This window comes from Mus caroli, chromosome 2, assembly GCF_900094665.2.
Source record: "Mus caroli chromosome 2, CAROLI_EIJ_v1.1, whole genome shotgun sequence".
Taxonomy (NCBI): domain Eukaryota; kingdom Metazoa; phylum Chordata; class Mammalia; order Rodentia; family Muridae; genus Mus; species Mus caroli.
The window spans coordinates 85,022,873-85,039,315 of NC_034571.1; the positions used below are offsets into that span (position 1 = coordinate 85,022,873).

General features: G+C 44.8%; 3 protein-coding genes across 5 annotated transcripts in view; 1 reads left to right on the forward strand and 2 right to left on the reverse strand.

The window, feature by feature from the left end:
• Ndufs3 (NADH:ubiquinone oxidoreductase core subunit S3) overlaps positions 1-6,563 on the reverse strand; it is a 9,651-nt gene extending 3,088 nt beyond the window's left edge. The window contains exons 1-6 of the mRNA XM_021152446.2: positions 6,424-6,563; positions 6,263-6,328; positions 4,685-4,782; positions 4,201-4,350; positions 1,354-1,479; positions 1,106-1,225 (exon numbers count right to left, since the gene is read on the reverse strand). Coding sequence (XP_021008105.1) covers positions 1,106-1,225; positions 1,354-1,479; positions 4,201-4,350; positions 4,685-4,782; positions 6,263-6,328; positions 6,424-6,487 — 624 coding nt within the window. The 5' untranslated portion in view covers positions 6,488-6,563. The remainder of the gene's footprint in view (positions 1-1,105; positions 1,226-1,353; positions 1,480-4,200; positions 4,351-4,684; positions 4,783-6,262; positions 6,329-6,423) is intronic.
• Positions 6,564-6,565: 2 nt separating this feature from the next.
• On the forward strand, positions 6,566-12,216 carry Kbtbd4 (kelch repeat and BTB domain containing 4). Of its 2 annotated transcripts, none has more exons than XM_021152436.2 (4): positions 6,566-6,749; positions 7,510-8,127; positions 9,381-9,487; positions 10,673-12,216. In XM_021152436.2, the coding sequence occupies exons 2-4, from the start codon at positions 7,539-7,541 to the stop codon at positions 11,531-11,533; spliced, it is 1,557 nt and encodes a 518-aa protein (XP_021008095.1). In that variant the 5' UTR covers positions 6,566-6,749; positions 7,510-7,538; the 3' UTR covers positions 11,534-12,216. The 2 variants fall into 2 exon arrangements, with proteins under 2 accessions (XP_021008095.1, XP_029329576.1); XM_029473716.1 differs by having other exon boundaries at positions 6,584-6,652.
• A 150-nt stretch (positions 12,217-12,366) lies between these two features.
• The window catches only part of Ptpmt1 (protein tyrosine phosphatase mitochondrial 1), an 8,248-nt gene continuing 4,171 nt past the window's right edge, over positions 12,367-16,443 (reverse strand). Inside the window, exons 3-4 of one of the 2 annotated variants that reach the window (XM_021154149.2) lie at positions 15,618-15,809; positions 12,367-12,966 (exon numbers count right to left, since the gene is read on the reverse strand). In XM_021154149.2, the coding sequence (XP_021009808.1) occupies positions 12,832-12,966; positions 15,618-15,809 (327 nt within the window). In that variant the 3' untranslated portion in view covers positions 12,367-12,831. The remainder of the gene's footprint in view (positions 12,967-15,617; positions 15,810-16,443) is intronic. The other variant, XM_029473721.1, reaches the window with a different exon arrangement.

The following is a 16,443-nucleotide window of genomic DNA, read 5'->3' on the forward strand; positions in this document are numbered from 1 at the left end:
GTGAGCCACCATGTGGTTGCTGGGATTTGAACTCTGGACCTTTGGAAGAGCAGTCGGGTGCTCTTACCCACTGAGCCATCTCACCAGCCCGGTTTGTTTTTCAAGACAGGGTTTCTCTGTGTAGGCTTCACTGTCCTAGAACTTGCTCTGCACACCTGGTAGAGATCCTCCTGCCTCTGCCTCTTGAGTGCTGGGATTAAAGGCTTTTCAGTAGCCATTCTTGAGGGCTTCTTCTCTGCCAAATCCCTTCAGTGATAATTCTTTACTTTTAGAGACTGCGGCAGACTGTATATTTAAGATTGCCTTGATCATAAAATTATCAATACATGGCAACCCATTTTGAGGAACCCCTCTCTGCTTCAGACATTTATTCTAATCAATCAATCAATAAAACTTTGTTTACAAGCCAGTGGTGGCACAGACCTTTAATCCCACCACTTAGAAGGCAGAGGCAGGCAGATCTCTATGAGTTTGAGGCCAGCTTGGTCTTCAGAGCAAGTTCCAGGACAGCCAGGATTACACAGAGAAACCTGTCTCCCTGTGAAAAACATACATAAATAACTTTTTTTTCAGGCCAAAGAACAAAACTAAACTAAAAATAAACAAACAAAACAAAATAAAAATAAAATAACCTCGTTTGCTACAAGGGGCTAAAGACATGCTAGAAGATCCCAGGTTCAATTCCCAGCACCAACACAGTGCATTATAACTACCTGTAACTCCAGTTTCAGGGGATCTGGCATCCACAGGTAACAGACATATACATAACATATATACAGGCAAAACACTCATCCACATAAAATGAATCTTAAAAAATAAGATACAATACTCTTTACAACATGGCTAATTTTAACTACCATTTACAATATACCAGGCTTTACACATCACTTAATCCCTTAAGCACTTAATATATTTAAGTGCTTATTGTTTCCATGAAATAGATAGGAAAACTGTCCCTTTGCTAATTCAAACAACTTGACCCATTACCAGATGGAACTAGGACTGCATCTCAGGCTCTTAAACCACCATAACCTACAGATCACAGTCCCACATGCTCATGATCTCCCAGGCGCCATGACTGCTACCCCAGCTTTAAGGTTTCTACCTCAACATAGCCAGTGAGGGGAAAGTCTTTCCGGAAAGGATGTCCCTCGAAGCCATAATCTGTCAGGATCCTTCTTAAATCAGGGTGGTTAAAAAAGAAAACTCCAAACATGTCCCAGACCTAGAAAAGAGTGGCTCTCAGAAAACCCGTCCATCGGGCCAACAGCAGAGGAATTGTACTGTGACACACCCCATGGTTACAACGCTGTACTTCTAGCCCAGAAAGGCTCGCTACATCCTGTAACTCACCTCCCTCTCATACCAATTGGCCGCGATGTGCACAGACACTATAGAGTCAATGGGTGTCAGCTCATCTGCATAGGTCTTCACACGAATCCTAGAGTTGAACCGCAGAGACAGCAGGTTGTAGACAATCTAGGGAGAGAAGAACAGGAAGAACAAGATGGCTATAGGATAAGAGGTCTGAAGGAGGACATCAGTTATTAATGATACAGCAAGTCAGATTCCATCAGTGACCCTGCATTCTCTATGACTACTTACAAAGGCTTAGGCCACAACCATGGCTCTGCAAGTTAACCATCCTGTCTGGCTGTGTCACCCACTAATGGAAGATCTTCCTGGCCAACTGCCCTAATCCTCACTAGGTTAATTTCTGCTATTCTGTTCATCTCTTAGGATCCAACACAATTAAGTACTGAGAAGGCTGAGGCAGGAGGAGTGCTAAGTTCAGGTCTACTTGGCAAGCCATAAACTACATAGGGTGACCGTACCAAGACCTGGCACAACTGTTCTCTTTATCTAAGAAGTCTCAGGCTCCATGTCCTTCTGAGTATGCTTGATCTTCTTTATAATTGTATGTGTGCTGATGTGAATGTGTACACAGCTTCTAGAACTCACTTCTCTTCTACTATGGCTCTGGGGAGAAATAAAGTTTGTCAGGCTTCCAAAGCAAGCGTGCGTGCCTGCCTGCAGAGCCATCTTGCTGGCCCGTTTAACTTTTTTCCAAGAGTTATTATAGTATAGCTTATTTCATCTAATAGGTACTTTTTAAAAAAAGTTGTTTTTTTTGTTGTTGTTGTTGCTTTTGGATAGGTACAACTGTATAGCCTTGTCTGTCCTGGAACTTGCTATATAGACCAAGCTGGCCTCAAACTTAAATGTGTCTGTCACTATTTCTGGATTTTGTTTTTGTTTTGTTTTTTTCAAGAAAGGGTTTCTCTGTGTAGCCCTGGCTGTCCTGGAACTCACTCTGTAGACCAGGCTAGCCTCAAACTCAGAAATCCACCTGCCTCTGCCTCCCAAGTGCTGGGATAAATGTGTGCGCCACCACCACCTGGCTCTATTTCTGTTTTAATAGGTATTTTATTTGGCTACTGTATCAATGCTCATGTTTTAAACAAAACTTCTGTCAAGCTGGCCATTGGTGGCGCATGCCTTTGACAGAAATGAACATAGGACTATTAAGAAAAATACCAGTTGGGTGTGGTGGCGCATGCCTTTAATCCCAGCCTGGTCTACAGAGTAAGTTCCATGACAGCCAGGGCTACAGAAAGAAACCCTGTCTTGAAAAAACAAAACAAAACAACCAACCAACCAAAGAAACAACCCCCCCCCCCCGACTTCTGCCACATGATTTTTAAAGTAAAGCATATTTATTACCTTAAAAATAGACTATAAGCCAGGCGTGGTGGCGCACGCCTTTAATCCCAGCACTTGGGAGGCAGAGGCAGGCGGATTTCTGAGTTCGAGGCCAGCCTGGTCTACAGAGTGAGTTCCAGGACAGCCAGGGCTACACAGAGAAACCCTGTCTCGAAAAACCAAGAAAAAAAAAAACCATAGAGAGTAAAGGGAGTCAGGACAATGGATAAGAGGCGCACAGGAAATAGAAAGGAGGGATATTAAATTAGAAGGTTTTTGAGGTGTGGGAGAAGGCTTTCCTTCTGGGACACTGACTGAGGAGGAAGGTCAGCTGGGTGCTTTCTCTGCCTCTCTAAGGTAGCAGGCTTTCTCCTCAGCATCTGGCTCCTGAGTCTTTATTAGTAAAATTAAATGATTGAGATTTTGTTAAAACCAAAGGTAACAACAGTGTCGTGGTGGTGGTGGTGGTGGTACTGGGATTTAACCCAAGCCTTTGTACATGTTAGGCTTGTGTTCTACCACTGAGCCATACTGCCAGCCCCCCAAACATTTTCAATTGCTATTCTAACAGTTCTTTCCTGGGTTCTTTGCTTTGAGCAATTATGCCTGCAATGATATGAACATTCTAAAGTCACCAAGATAAATTCTATATTTTAATATTATATGATCTTCTAATTGTGCTAGTTAACAGAAAAACAACAACAACAAAAAAAAAAATCCAAGGCCAGCCATAAAATATCCTCTTGAACCACATAATATCAAATCCCCAACTGTGGCTATAGCTCAGTGGTGGAGTGCTTGACTAGCAAGGGTAGGGCTCCAGGTCCAAGGCCCAGTGCACACACGTATGTATAATGTTATTCTTTTGTTTGTTTGTTTTTTGAGACCAGGCTGGCTTCAAACTCAGAGGGATCTGCCTGCCTCTACCTCCCAAGTGCTGTGTGCATGTGTCACTACACCCAGCACAAATTTACATTAAGAAAAACCAAGCAGAGCAAAACATTGTAACATGGACCTACAGTTCCAACTCATTCTGTAAGCTAAGTAATTCCAGGCCAACACAGTGAGATCCTGTCTCAAAACAAGAAAAAAAAGAAGGAAAAAGAAAAGAAGGAAGCCAACAAACAAAACTGGGCAAAAATCCTGTTATGCTCTGTGTGACCTGGGCCGAAGCTGCAACTACGAAGGCTCTGGTTTCCATAGTAGCTGTCACTCAGGAAGTCTTCTATTCCCTTTCTCACCTTAGGCCTCAAATGTCACCTATCTTTTTATAAGCTAGCATCTCATCTCATATTGCCAGTTTTCCTTGAATGCTCTGTGTAGCTGTAGATGACCTTGAACTTGTGATGCCCCTGCCGTCACTTCCACAGAGCTAGACTCAGGTGTACCAAGGATTAGAAGTGTACCAGTCCACCTAGCTTTATGCAGTGCTGGGGATCAACCTAGAGCATTTCGAGTGGTGGGCAAGTACTCTACCAAATCTCACAGTTAACTGACCTCAAAACGGTTCTGCCGAGTTGGGACATCCACTGCCGTCAAGTCAGCCAAGGATTTGAATTGTGCATTGGTGTGATCCCTGAGAAAAGTCAGCGTTGGGATGACTCCATCGGGATGGATACAGATTTCTAACTCATCAAGGCAGGACACCTGCAGACACGGAAAGGTGGTGTGGAGAGAAGACATAGCTACTAAGGGCATAGCACACTTCAGGGGTCACTTGGCTTAAGTCAGTGGTTTGTAGCCTTTCTAATGCGGTGACCCTGTAATAGACACTTCCTCAGGTGATGGTGACCCCCAGCCACATTATTTTTATTGCTACTTCATGATTGTAATTTTGCCAGTTATGAATCATAACCTAAACATCTGTGTTTTCTGATGGTCATAAGCAACCCCAGAAGGGTCACGACCCACAGGTTGAGAACTACGGACTTAAGGTGCCATGGTGAATTCCTGGCCCAGACCCAAGGACAACGAATATTACCTGAACTTGTTGGACATACTTGGGTAAAATTTCAGCCACATACTCTCCAAATGCTGAGAGCTGCTTGTGGGTCACATCACTCCGGGGTCTGACAGTGGCTGAAAAGGAAAAAGCATGAAGGGAGAAGGTAGCAAACACACACACACACACACACACACACACACACAAACTAACTAACCTCTCAGGTCTTTCTGAAGAATTTTCATTAAAAAAGAAAAAGTTTACTTTTATTATTTATTTTGGTGTTTTGCCTGCATATATGTCTATGCACACATGAATGCCTGATGCTCACAGAAGCCAGAAGAATGGTAGATTCCCTGAGACTGGAGTTACAGATGGTTGTGAACTGACATGTCAGTGTTGGGAATTGTATCTGGGATGAACAGCCAGTGCTCTTAAACACTGGGCCACCTCTCCAAGCCCTCCCTGAAGGATCTTAAGAGGCATAGCTGTAAAGTACCTTCTAGGAATTAGGGAGTGATTAAAACTCAGGGAGAAGGGAGTAGAGAGATGGCGAGAGAGTGGTTAAGAGCACTAACTGCTCTTCCAGAGGTCCTGAGTTCGATTCCTAGCAACCACATGAGACCCGATGCTCTACTCTGTGTCTGAAGACAGCTGCAGTATATTCACATACATAAAAAAATAAAAAATATCTTAGAAAAAGAAAAAACTCAGAGGGCAACACCACTTCTCTTTCTCGGTGGGCAATCTTTGCTTCTTTTCTCCACTGTTCCACAGCTGTTCCTCACTTCCTGTACTCATGGTAACAATGCAACAGTGGCAGCTCCTCTCTCAGACTCAGAGCTCTTTAAGGATGGAAACCAGACTTCTGTTTCTCTTTTCTTTCTTGGTACTTGTTTATACCAAGTTCTTAATCAGAAAACTTCAGGGCTGAAGGACCCTGAAAGATTACCTCATTGCCCACACTATATCCCCTGTCACTCTGTGTAATAGATGTCCAGGAATGAAAAGAAGTTCGGTTTTCCATTTCCCAGTGTGATTCTGTTGACTGAACATAAAATCACCACAGGGTCATTCAAGTACTTGAGCACCCACACATCACAGAATCAAGGATTAAGTATTTTCTACACTTGGAAACAGACCTGCTTTGTCGTTCACTGGAACTGTGACGGAATAATTTAATTATATGGACCGCTTCATGATCTACATCTATATGGACAGTAAAACGTTATGCGTCTCATCAGGCTCTTATGAAGTCCAAGGTGCCTAATAAATACTAAATTGATATGAGCATCCAATTATTCTGGACTTTGAGTCTCAAAAGTTTTTGTTACCTGCGCTCAAAGACAATTTCATCGGAGGACCAAAAAAAAAAAAAAAAAAAAAAAAAAAATCCTGATAACAAGCAAAAGGCGATCAAGATCAGAAGGGAACAAATATCTAGGGCACAGGAAGTGCTCGATTCTAACAGCAAGGTGGAGACCATAGCAATCTCCAAGGACAAGCAGAGATTTGCCAGGAGGGAAGGACATTCCAAGGCAAGGACAAACATCTGACAGAAACAACGAAAGGCCCCAGCTAACGTTGGGGGAAAAAGCGCCATCCGCACATACTCACGGCGCTTGTCAGCCGCCGCGCTCTCCCTTCTTACGTGCTGCCACAGCACGGAGGGTCGCCCAGCCCCTGCACAGGGAGAGAAAAGGCACAAAGGCGCGGGTGAGACTCGGGGAGGTCTCCGTGCTGCCCGTGGTCTCAACCTGCTGCTGTTCCTTGCTCACCCCTGCCTACGGAAGCGGCCCCCAAGAGCCCACGACACCAGACCCTGGCTGCAGCCGCCGCCATGTTCCTTAGTGTGCCGACTAAGTAGCGGGAGAACACACTCAGGCCACGGAGCCCCAAGGGCACGGACCGGAAGTGGAAATGTGCAGTGACTCTTCTTCCGGGCGGACGCGGGGCGGGAAGCAGAGGTTCCGGATCTGAGCCCTGGCATGAAAGGAGGTATCACAGGTAAGAAAGACCCGCAGGTGGGGAAACCGTGAGGTGTACGTAGCCCTATCTCGGTACAGCGGAGGCCGAAGAGAAGAAGACGCAACGAATCGCACAGGTGAGAGAAAGGGAAAGGGTGGGCGTTCTGGGTTCTAAGTTCTACACCGTTCTCCGGCTCCTGAGCTAAGCTTTTTTAATGGGGGGCGGGGTGGGGGGGGGGAGACGATGGACGGTTTCCTTGGAGACCGTTTCTTAGGTGACTCTAGGTGGCACGGTCAAATTGCACAGGGTTATGGACTTCCTTGTGCCCCCGGCCAGGGACGGCTGGGCTCTCAAGGGCTTCTTTAAGAACTCACTGGGGCGAGTAGGTAAGTAAGAAACAGCAGCTTAGAAAAGAGTAAAAGTGGAAGTCCAGGCCCAAGCCTCAGTATTGGAGGGTCTGCACTCTTATGTCCAAGCAAAGAGGGAATGTAACAACAATACCTGGGTGTCTTAGTTTGGCCTAATTATGCTTCTCCGGAGTCTCATTAGTTTTATATCCAAATTATTTGGTTTTAAGATCGTAGGCTTCCTCCTTCGTCTTTTTCATGGGCTGACCTAAGTCCCAAGTCTTTTGTTACATCACCATCAGGAATATCCGATTTTACCTCAAGGAAAAACAACAGAGTTGGAACTTTTAATTGAATTCATTGGAGGAGAGGCCCCACTGCAGGAAAACTGGAGGAATGGCATAGGCCACATTGGCAAGACCAGGAATAAGGCCATTCTGGACCCACTTTGCTCCAGTGTCTCCCTTCTCCCTGTCTTGACTTGGACAGTTGGATTCATGGACTGTGTCTGTGAATTACCCAAATACTTAGGGTGATATTGCTTTGCAGATAGTTGGCAGAGAGAGAAGTTGGCTACCATGGAGTCACCAGAGGAGCCTGGAGCATCCATGGATGAAAACTACTTTGTGAACTATACTTTCAAAGACCGGTCTCACTCAGGCCGAGTGGCTCAGGGCATCATGAAACTGTGTTTAGAGGAGGAACTCTTTGCTGATGTCACCATTTCAGTGGAAGGCCGAGAGTTTCAGCTGCACCGGCTGGTCCTGTCAGCTCAGAGCTGCTTCTTCCGATCCATGTTCACGTCCAACCTGAAGGAGGCTCACAACCGGGTGATTGTGCTGCAGGATGTCAGCGAGTCTGTTTTCCAGCTCCTAGTTGACTATATATACCACGGCACTGTGAAGCTTCGAGCTGATGAGCTGCAGGAAATTTACGAGGTGTCAGACATGTATCAGCTGACATCTCTCTTTGAGGAGTGTTCTCGGTTTCTGGCACGCACGGTACAGGTGGGCAACTGCCTGCAGGTGATGTGGCTTGCAGATAGACACAGTGACCCCGAGCTCTACACTGCTGCCAAGCACTGTGCCAAGACCCACCTGGCCCAGCTGCAGAGCACAGAGGAGTTCCTCCACTTGCCCCACCATCTACTCACTGACATCATCTCAGGTAAGCTCACGGAAGGACTTACCACACCTAACTGGGCAAGAGTCATGTTCAGCGGATGGTCTGGCTCAGGAGAACCCCAACTTTATGTGACTAACTGTTGTTAGTTTATATTATAATTCCCTTCCTGGTAGATTTTAGATTGAGGTTGATGTTCGGTGTTGAGAGTCAGCGTAGCTACTATCAGAGACAGTACAGTACAGTAACTAAAGAATAAAAAGCTGCAGCACTTTTCCACAAAAGGAAATAAGAAGTGCCTGATGTTTTCATCTGCCCTGTATCTTGAAGGTATGCAGGACTTAAATGAATTGATGAAGATGGTGATGAATCAGTATATCTAAAATAGCTAAGGATGGTGGCCCATGCCTTCAATCCCAGCATGTGGGAGACAGAGGCAGAAGCAAGCAGATCTCTTGTGAGTTGTAGGACAGCCAGGTCTACAGAGTGAGTTCTAGGACAGCCAGAGCTACACAGAAAACCCTGTCTCAAAACCCAAACCAAACCAAAAAAAAATCTAAAATAGGAAACATTTGGGTAATAACCATAGGTAACCAGTGAAGTGGAACTGTACTTTAGATGTGTTCTCTATAGCCTGAAAGGTGACTACGATGGCATATTGTGCAATCCACTCTTCTTTTAAAAAGCAAGGCAGGGCTAGTGGTATGACTCAGTGATGTAGTGTTTCTCTGGTGTATATGAGTTTCTGGGTTTGGTCCCAGCACTGCAAAATGGTAGTGCTGGGGCAATTTCAAGTTAACGTCATATTTATGTGTGCATAAAGATACATATAATGGTGGTCTAATAAAATGGTTCAAGTCCTTTTTTCTTTTTTTGAGACAGTGTCTCTTTATATAGCCCTGACTGCATGTAACTCACTATGTAAACCAGGCTGGCCTTAAACTCAGAGATAAGCCTACCTCTACCTCCGCCTCCCAAATGCTAGGATTAAAGGCATGCTCTACTACAGCCAGCTGTGGTTCAAGTCTTAAGAGCCCCTTTAAGATTGCCATTCATGAGAGACTGGATAGATAGCTTAGTGGTTAAAACCACCTACTGCTCTTGCAATTAAACTACCAAGGACCATGGTTCAATTCCCATGAGGAACGCCAGTTACAGGGCATCTGATGATGGATACCAGGCATACATGTGGTATACAGATATATGCAGACAAAACACAACACACACAAAATATTTTTTAAAAAAATCAATAAGAACCCAGTAATATTGCCACTCTGTTCTTCCTTTGGTTCTCACAGATGGGGTTCCATGTTCCCAGAACCCGACAGAGGCAATAGAAGCTTGGATCAATTTCAACAAAGAAGAAAGGGAGGCTTTGGCAGAGTCACTAAGGACTAGCTTGAAGGTGAGGCACATTTTATTCTTAAGGATTGGGTGGCATAATCTCTCTGCATTCCTCAGTGGCCCTCAGTGGCCTTCTCTCTATTTTGGCAGGGGAAATGTGTATCTTTTGGTATGTGTGTAGGAGTCAGAAGTCAGTCCTCTCCGTCCACTGTGTGGGTCACAAGGATCAAACTCAGGTCCTCAGGCTTGGGGCCAGCGGCTTTACTGCTGAACCATCTCACTGGCCCGGCCTGGCCTGGCCTGGCCGTGTGTGTGTGTGTGTGGAGGTGTGGATCAGACAGTAAGCTATCAGAGGTCTTCCTCTGCCACGCTTTTCCTTATTGCCTTGAGTGTCTCTTAACTGAAGTTTACCATTGGCTAGGCTGGGCTCACCAGTCAACAAATTCCCAGGCTCAATTTGTCTCTGCTCCCTCCAGACTGGGGCTACAAGCATGTCCAACCATGTCCAACTTATTACATAGATGCTAGAGACTTTGTAGGGATGCTCAGGTCCTCATGCCTGTCCAGCAAGTGCCCTTATCCCTGAGCATCTTCCAAGCCTCTGACCTGCCTCTTTTGATAGTCACTGATTAGCTTGAAGTTACTAAGAACTGGGGAGTCAGATGTGTTTTCTGGTCCCACAAGCATTCCGTCTATGGCCTTCAAAGTTCATAGTTTTTGCTATCTTCTCCTATGCTATCTTTTTTTTTTTTTTTGGTTTTTCAAGACAGGGTTTCTCTGTATAGCCCTGGCTGTCCTGAAACTCACTCTGTAGACCAGGCTAACCTCGAACTCAGAAATCCGCCTGCCTCTGCCTCCCGAGTGCAGGGATTAAAGGCGTGCACCACCACGCCTGGCTCTATGCTATCTTTTGAAAGAAAGGCTTTCAGTATTGAGTTAACCAGTTCTAGCCAGATGTGTGGCTTAACACATGGGGAGGCGTACATGAACAAAACAAAAACAGTAAGAGCAGATGTGGTGCATGCTATAATCCCCTTGGAAGCTGATGCAGGAGAATCTAAGTATGAACCTACGCAGCAAGATCTTGTTTGAATAAACATGTAAATAAACTAAATTGCAAGTATGAACAAAACAAATTCTCTGCCCTGTATATCAAGGGAAAGTCAGGACATGAGGCCCGGACCTTTTACCTGTCTTAGTAGAGTCTTCACATGAGCTGATGTCAGAATTTCAATTTTGCCAACAGGAAATTGGGGAGAATGTGCACATTTACCTGATCGGAAAAGAGTCATCCCGCACGCACTCATTGGCTGTGTCCTTGCACTGTGCAGAAGATGACTCCATCAGTGTAAGTGGCCAAAACAGCTTATGCCACCAAATCACTGCAGCCTGCAAGCATGGTGGCGACCTGTATGTGGTAGGAGGGTCCATCCCACGACGCATGTGGAAATGTAACAATGCCACTGTTGACTGGGAGTGGTGTGCTCCTTTGCCCCGCGACCGCCTCCAGCACACCCTAGTATCTGTGCCTGGGAAAGATGCCATATATTCCCTGGGCGGCAAGACACTACAGGATACCCTCTCGAATGCAGTCATCTACTACCGGGTAGGTGATAACGTGTGGACAGAGACAACTCAGTTAGAGGTGGCTGTGTCTGGGGCTGCTGGTGCCAACCTGAATGGAATCATCTACTTACTGGGGGGTGAGGAGAATGATCTAGACTTCTTTACCAAACCTTCCCGACTGATCCAGTGCTTTGACACAGAAACTGACAAGTGCCACGTGAAGCCCTACGTACTGCCCTTTGCAGGCCGCATGCACGCAGCAGTGCATAAGGATCTGGTGTTTATTGTGGCTGAGGGGGACTCTCTAGTGTGCTATAATCCCCTTCTAGACAGCTTCACCCGGCTCTGTCTTCCTGAGGCCTGGAGCTCTGCCCCATCCCTCTGGAAGATTGCCAGCTGTAATGGCAGCATCTACGTCTTCAGGGATCGATATAAGAAGGGCGATGCCAACACCTATAAGCTTGACCCTGCCACTTCAGCTGTAACTGTCACAAGAGGCATTAAGGTGCTGCTTACCAACTTGCAGTTTGTGTTGGCCTAAAACAGTGATGAGAAGAACAGCTGACTCCTTTGCCCTCCCCTTGTGGTGTATCCCCAGTCAAATCGGTAATTCCCCAGTTCAGAGAAATGTGTTAGTTTGGGCATACGTGAGAAAGGCAGCGCCTCAACCCACCCCCAAGGCTCATGGGATGCTCTGTGTAGGGCTTTTCACACTACTGCTGCTTGAACTCCCATTATCCCCTGTGATCCTGTGCCTCACTTCAGACTGCTTAGAGCCAGCCTCTTCTCAGATTTAGGCACAGCCTCTCTTACCAGATCAGTGTTAAAAAGAAGCACCTTGGCTCCCATGCAGGAAGACAGAGGCCCATTCCTCTTGTCTATAGCCAGCCGAGTGGCTACTTGTCACTTTTCCACAAAGAATTAAGTATTAGAGTTTTGGATGGGACAGTGGACTAAGCTAAAAATGTACTTCACCAGCAAGAATCAACTGTAAAATTCAAGATGTTCCTTCAAATGTTTTCTCATCTGTCTGTCAGGAAAAGAAACTTTGGTTGGATTTTTGGCTTATACAAACAGATAAGCCAGAAAGTAGAAACAATTGTTTCTGATTAATAGCAGAAACTGTTTTCCAGACTCAAATAAAAACAGTCTCTGGTCTTTTAAAGGCTCTAAGCTAAATAAAGAGTTAGGAACTGTTCATATAAATAAATGTTTCTGAAATGATTTGTGTGTCTGTGTTGACTCCTGACTGAGTGACTTCTAAAGGGAAACTAATTGTAGACTTCTTACGTCCTGACTCAGCAGTCAGCCTGCACCCCATACATCCTTGAACATTCTGATCACTCCCCACAAGTGTGAGGGGAGTCCCACAGGGCCAGGGAAAAACTTTATTTTTATTTTTATTTTTGGACCTGCTAGGGACCAAATTCGGGGCCTTATTATACATGCTGGGCAAGCACTTTGCCAAGTCATACAAAAAAGATTTGGATTCTGACAGTAATAAAGAACAGATCTAGATACTTCTTTCCTTCTCCAGCATTAAATGTCTTTGATTTACAGTGCCATTACACACATTAGAAACAACAGATTTCTGTTAAAATTAATATTTCCTTATCCCTGTCAAAGAAAATAAGATTTAGCCAGACAATCTTGTTCTCTGTAGCCATCCAAGTGTTATTTCAGGAAGGAAGGCAAAGGAGACACATTATCTACCAGTCAGCACATTTGCAGTGTGGTTGGGTTTGTCCTGTAAAGTTGTTACTGTATCTCAGGGAGATCCAAGTTCTTTGTTATCCACAGTCTTCAGACTCTTAAGTCAGCATGAGAGATAATCAGTAGTTAATTCTTTGCTGCCCTTGCAGTGATCTCCTTGTGGAACTCTTTGAGAACTTCCAGCTGGCTGGGCCTGATGGAGATGTGTGACCGGATTTTGGCGATCGCTTCTATAGCCTCCTCTGGGCTCCAGTTGTGTACCTGAAGAGTAAGGTTAGAAAATCAACCAAGAAAAGGAAGAGCTGGTATAACAATGCCCTTGGCCTATAAGCAGATGCTGAAGGACTCTCAGAATTAATTTTTAAAAAGATTTGGGCTGACAAGGTATCTCAGTGGATACAGGTACTTGCTGCCAAGCCTGAAAACCATAGCCAAGAGTTTGGTCCCAGGAATTCATATGGTAAAATGAGAGAACTAACTCCTGCCAGTTGTCTTCTGATCTCCACATGAGCGCCAAGGCATAGACATGCCCACATGTACTTGCACATATAAATAAAGTGAATAATGTATAATCAGTTTTCTTCAAGTAAATGAAGACTCCATAGTAGAGCACTTTGAAAACTATGCTTCAGCTGGGCTAAGAGGTACAGGCTTGTAAACCAGTTACTCGGGAAGCTGAGGCAGGAGGACCACTACTTCAAAGCTGGTCTGAGTTATAGTTCAAAGCCAGCCCAGCTGACTTACTAAAACCATATTTTAGTAAAAAGAATGCCCAGGATATAAATCAATGGTAGAGCATTTGGTTAACATGCTTAAATCACTTGGGTTCAATGCCCAGAACTAAAACAGGGAAGAAAAAAAAAAATCCTTTGCTGAGTGTGGTATGCTGGAGGATCACATGAGCACAGGAGTTCTAGAGTTTGAGGCCAGCCAGACCTTGACAGGAAACAAAAGCACAGGTTTCATGAGCACTTTTAACTACCACAGTCAGCAAAACCCCATATTTTCTATGTATACTCTCGTTTCTGAGCTAGGATTTTAACAGTAGTTTCATATATATATGTTTCATATATATAGTTTCATGTATATATATATATATACACACACACACACATACACATATACACATATATACATACATATGTATACATACACACACACACATATATATATATACATATACATGTTATATATATATATGAAGTTCCTATTTCTAGAAGTAGGCATAGCACAGTGGTTAAATGCTTGCCAGGCTTGAATGAAGCTTACGGGTTCAAGTCCTGGCACCAAATACACTGTGTGCCTAGATACATGACTGTTAACTTGGGAGGGGAGGCAGGAGGATCAGAAGTTTAAGGTCATGCTCACTGACATTACTGACTTTGAGGCCAGCCTATAATACAGGAGACTTTGACACAAAATACACAAAAACTTCTATGGGCCTCTGGCAGCCCTTTTCCTGAAATTCATCACCATAGCCAGGAAAATGAGTGCTTTTTAAATTTAGGAGTGTTGCCTTTGTGTTTTAAGGATGTGCATGGATTTAGAACTCATCAGAATTAAAACAAACAGCCCTAGCCTGCTGGGTCAAATCTCATTTAGACCAAAGTACCCTCCTGAGATTACTGTCAGCAGATTTTTTTCTTCATGGTATTTTTTGAGAGACAGTCTCACTATATCTACCTGGTTGACCTGGAACTCATGCTATGCAGAGCAGGTGGCTGTAAAGTCAAAGAGGTCCTTTGTTTCCACTTCCAAAATGCCAGGGGTTACAGCTGCGCACCACCACACCCAGCTTCCAGCAAAGTCTTTATAATAGCATTGGTATAGCTCAGTCACACACAGTCCATATTAACAGGGCAAGGCCAGTTCTTATATTTCCTTAAATTACCTATTTGACTGAAAAATACTATGCGAGAACCAGACTAATGGCCAAAAATGAGTCACCTGGAAAGGGAAAGATATCAGGTAATGATAATAACGCATTTGAGTTTAAATATTTTTAAAACATTCCACTTGTCAATCAATACTTTTTTCCCCCCATGTCAGGGAATAAAGTTGGGGCTTCATATATGCTAGGCAGGCACTCTACCACTGAGCAAAGTCCCCAGCCGTATACACATAAAATAAGAAAATATGGTAAAACAACAAAAACTCATGTCAGAGCTTTATCCTGCAATGCCATAAAGCCAGCAGTGATCAGCACTACATCTACAACACTAAGTGTTCCGACCTGCTGTTCTGGCCCTTGAGCTCCATAGTCCGGTATCTGAGCATGTCCTGGAACCTCATCCTCCCACCTCCATCTCACACGTGCAGGTCCTCACACTCAGTTTGTGTCTCATGCACTCTAGGCAAGCACTCTACTATTGAATTAGCCCCTGCCATGCTATTTAAACTGGGCCAGGTGTGGTGGTGCACTCCTGTGATCCTAGCACTCAGGAGGCAGAGGCAGGAGGACTGCTGCAAGCCTCAATTATGTAGCCCAGTCTCTATAATGAATATAAAGGCTATTCAGGGCTATATAACAATATACTATCTCAAACAAACAAAAAATAAGGCTCTTCCAGTCTTCTGCTGGGTTTAACACTCAAACTCCTTTTTTTTTTTTTCCTTTAAGACCTGTGCAGGCAAGCACTTTGACATACCTTCTCGTTTAAGTTTCCTGTCACATTTAAGCTAAAGAAACAACATCAGAGAGGAGAATCCACATTTATCTATCCTGACTGGTAAGGGCAGGACCAGAGAAGCTGGCCTGTGCACAAAGCATGATGGCTGTTTGGCATGACACCATATTTCCTTCTGACAGCCTAGAAGTGGGTAATGGCTCTCTCCAGCAAGGCCTGTAGTACACAATGCTACTGAACATCTGGAAAGCTGGACCAAGGCTACTCCAGTGCTGTTTTTCCTACCTGAATCAGATAGGCTGCCACCATTGTGGCACTTCTGGATCGACCAGCCTTACAATGCACGTAGACACACTGGCCCAGTGCCTGGTACTTGAGAGCAAACTGGACTCCTCTGTGGAGATTGGCCAAGGTTGGGACCCCGGTCATGTCGACTGTGCTGAGCCGTAGCTGTTCAACTCCTGCTTTCTTCCATTCCTAGAACCAGAACAAAAAGGAAAGGGAAATCAAAGAAGCTTGAGGAGAATGGCTTGAAGAGGAGGTCCCAAGCAGCAGAACAGCAAGCAGATGCCAGGGTTTACTCTAAGGTGACTCTTTCCAAAGACAGAAATGCGGTTGAAAGCTCACCTTCCACTAGGCAGACATGCTGCTATTAGAACTATGTTCAAATATTCTTGAGATGCTTGGATCTTTAGTTCTTTTATTAGCTCTATAAAATCTACTGTGGGTCTGGAGAGACAGTTCAGTAGCTAAGAGCACTTACTGCTCCTGGAGGAGAGTTTAGTTTCTAGCACCCCCATTGGGAGGCTTAGAACCACTAAGCACCTACCCACACAGTCGGGTGTGGGGCGAACACTAACCCCAGCACTTGGGAGGCAAACGTACAGGATCTCTATGAATTTGAGTCTACATAGTAAGTTCCAGGCCAACCAGAGCTACATAGTGAGACTCTGTCTCAACAAACCAAAACACCACCACAACAAAAAAAAAGTTTTAAAAAGTTCAGCTGTGCCAGGCAGTGGTGGCGCACGCCTTTAATCCCAGCACTTGGGAGGCAGAGGCAGGCGGATTTCTGAGTTCGAGGCCAGCCTGGTCTACAAAGTGAGTTCCA

Coding starts and splice junctions, on each gene's coding strand:
- Kbtbd4 (XM_029473716.1), top strand. Junction 8,128..9,380: donor ACTCACTGACATCATCTCAG/GTAAGCTCACGG, acceptor TGGTTCTCACAG/ATGGGGTTCCATGTTCCCAG. Junction 9,488..10,672: donor CACTAAGGACTAGCTTGAAG/GTGAGGCACATT, acceptor TTTTGCCAACAG/GAAATTGGGGAGAATGTGCA.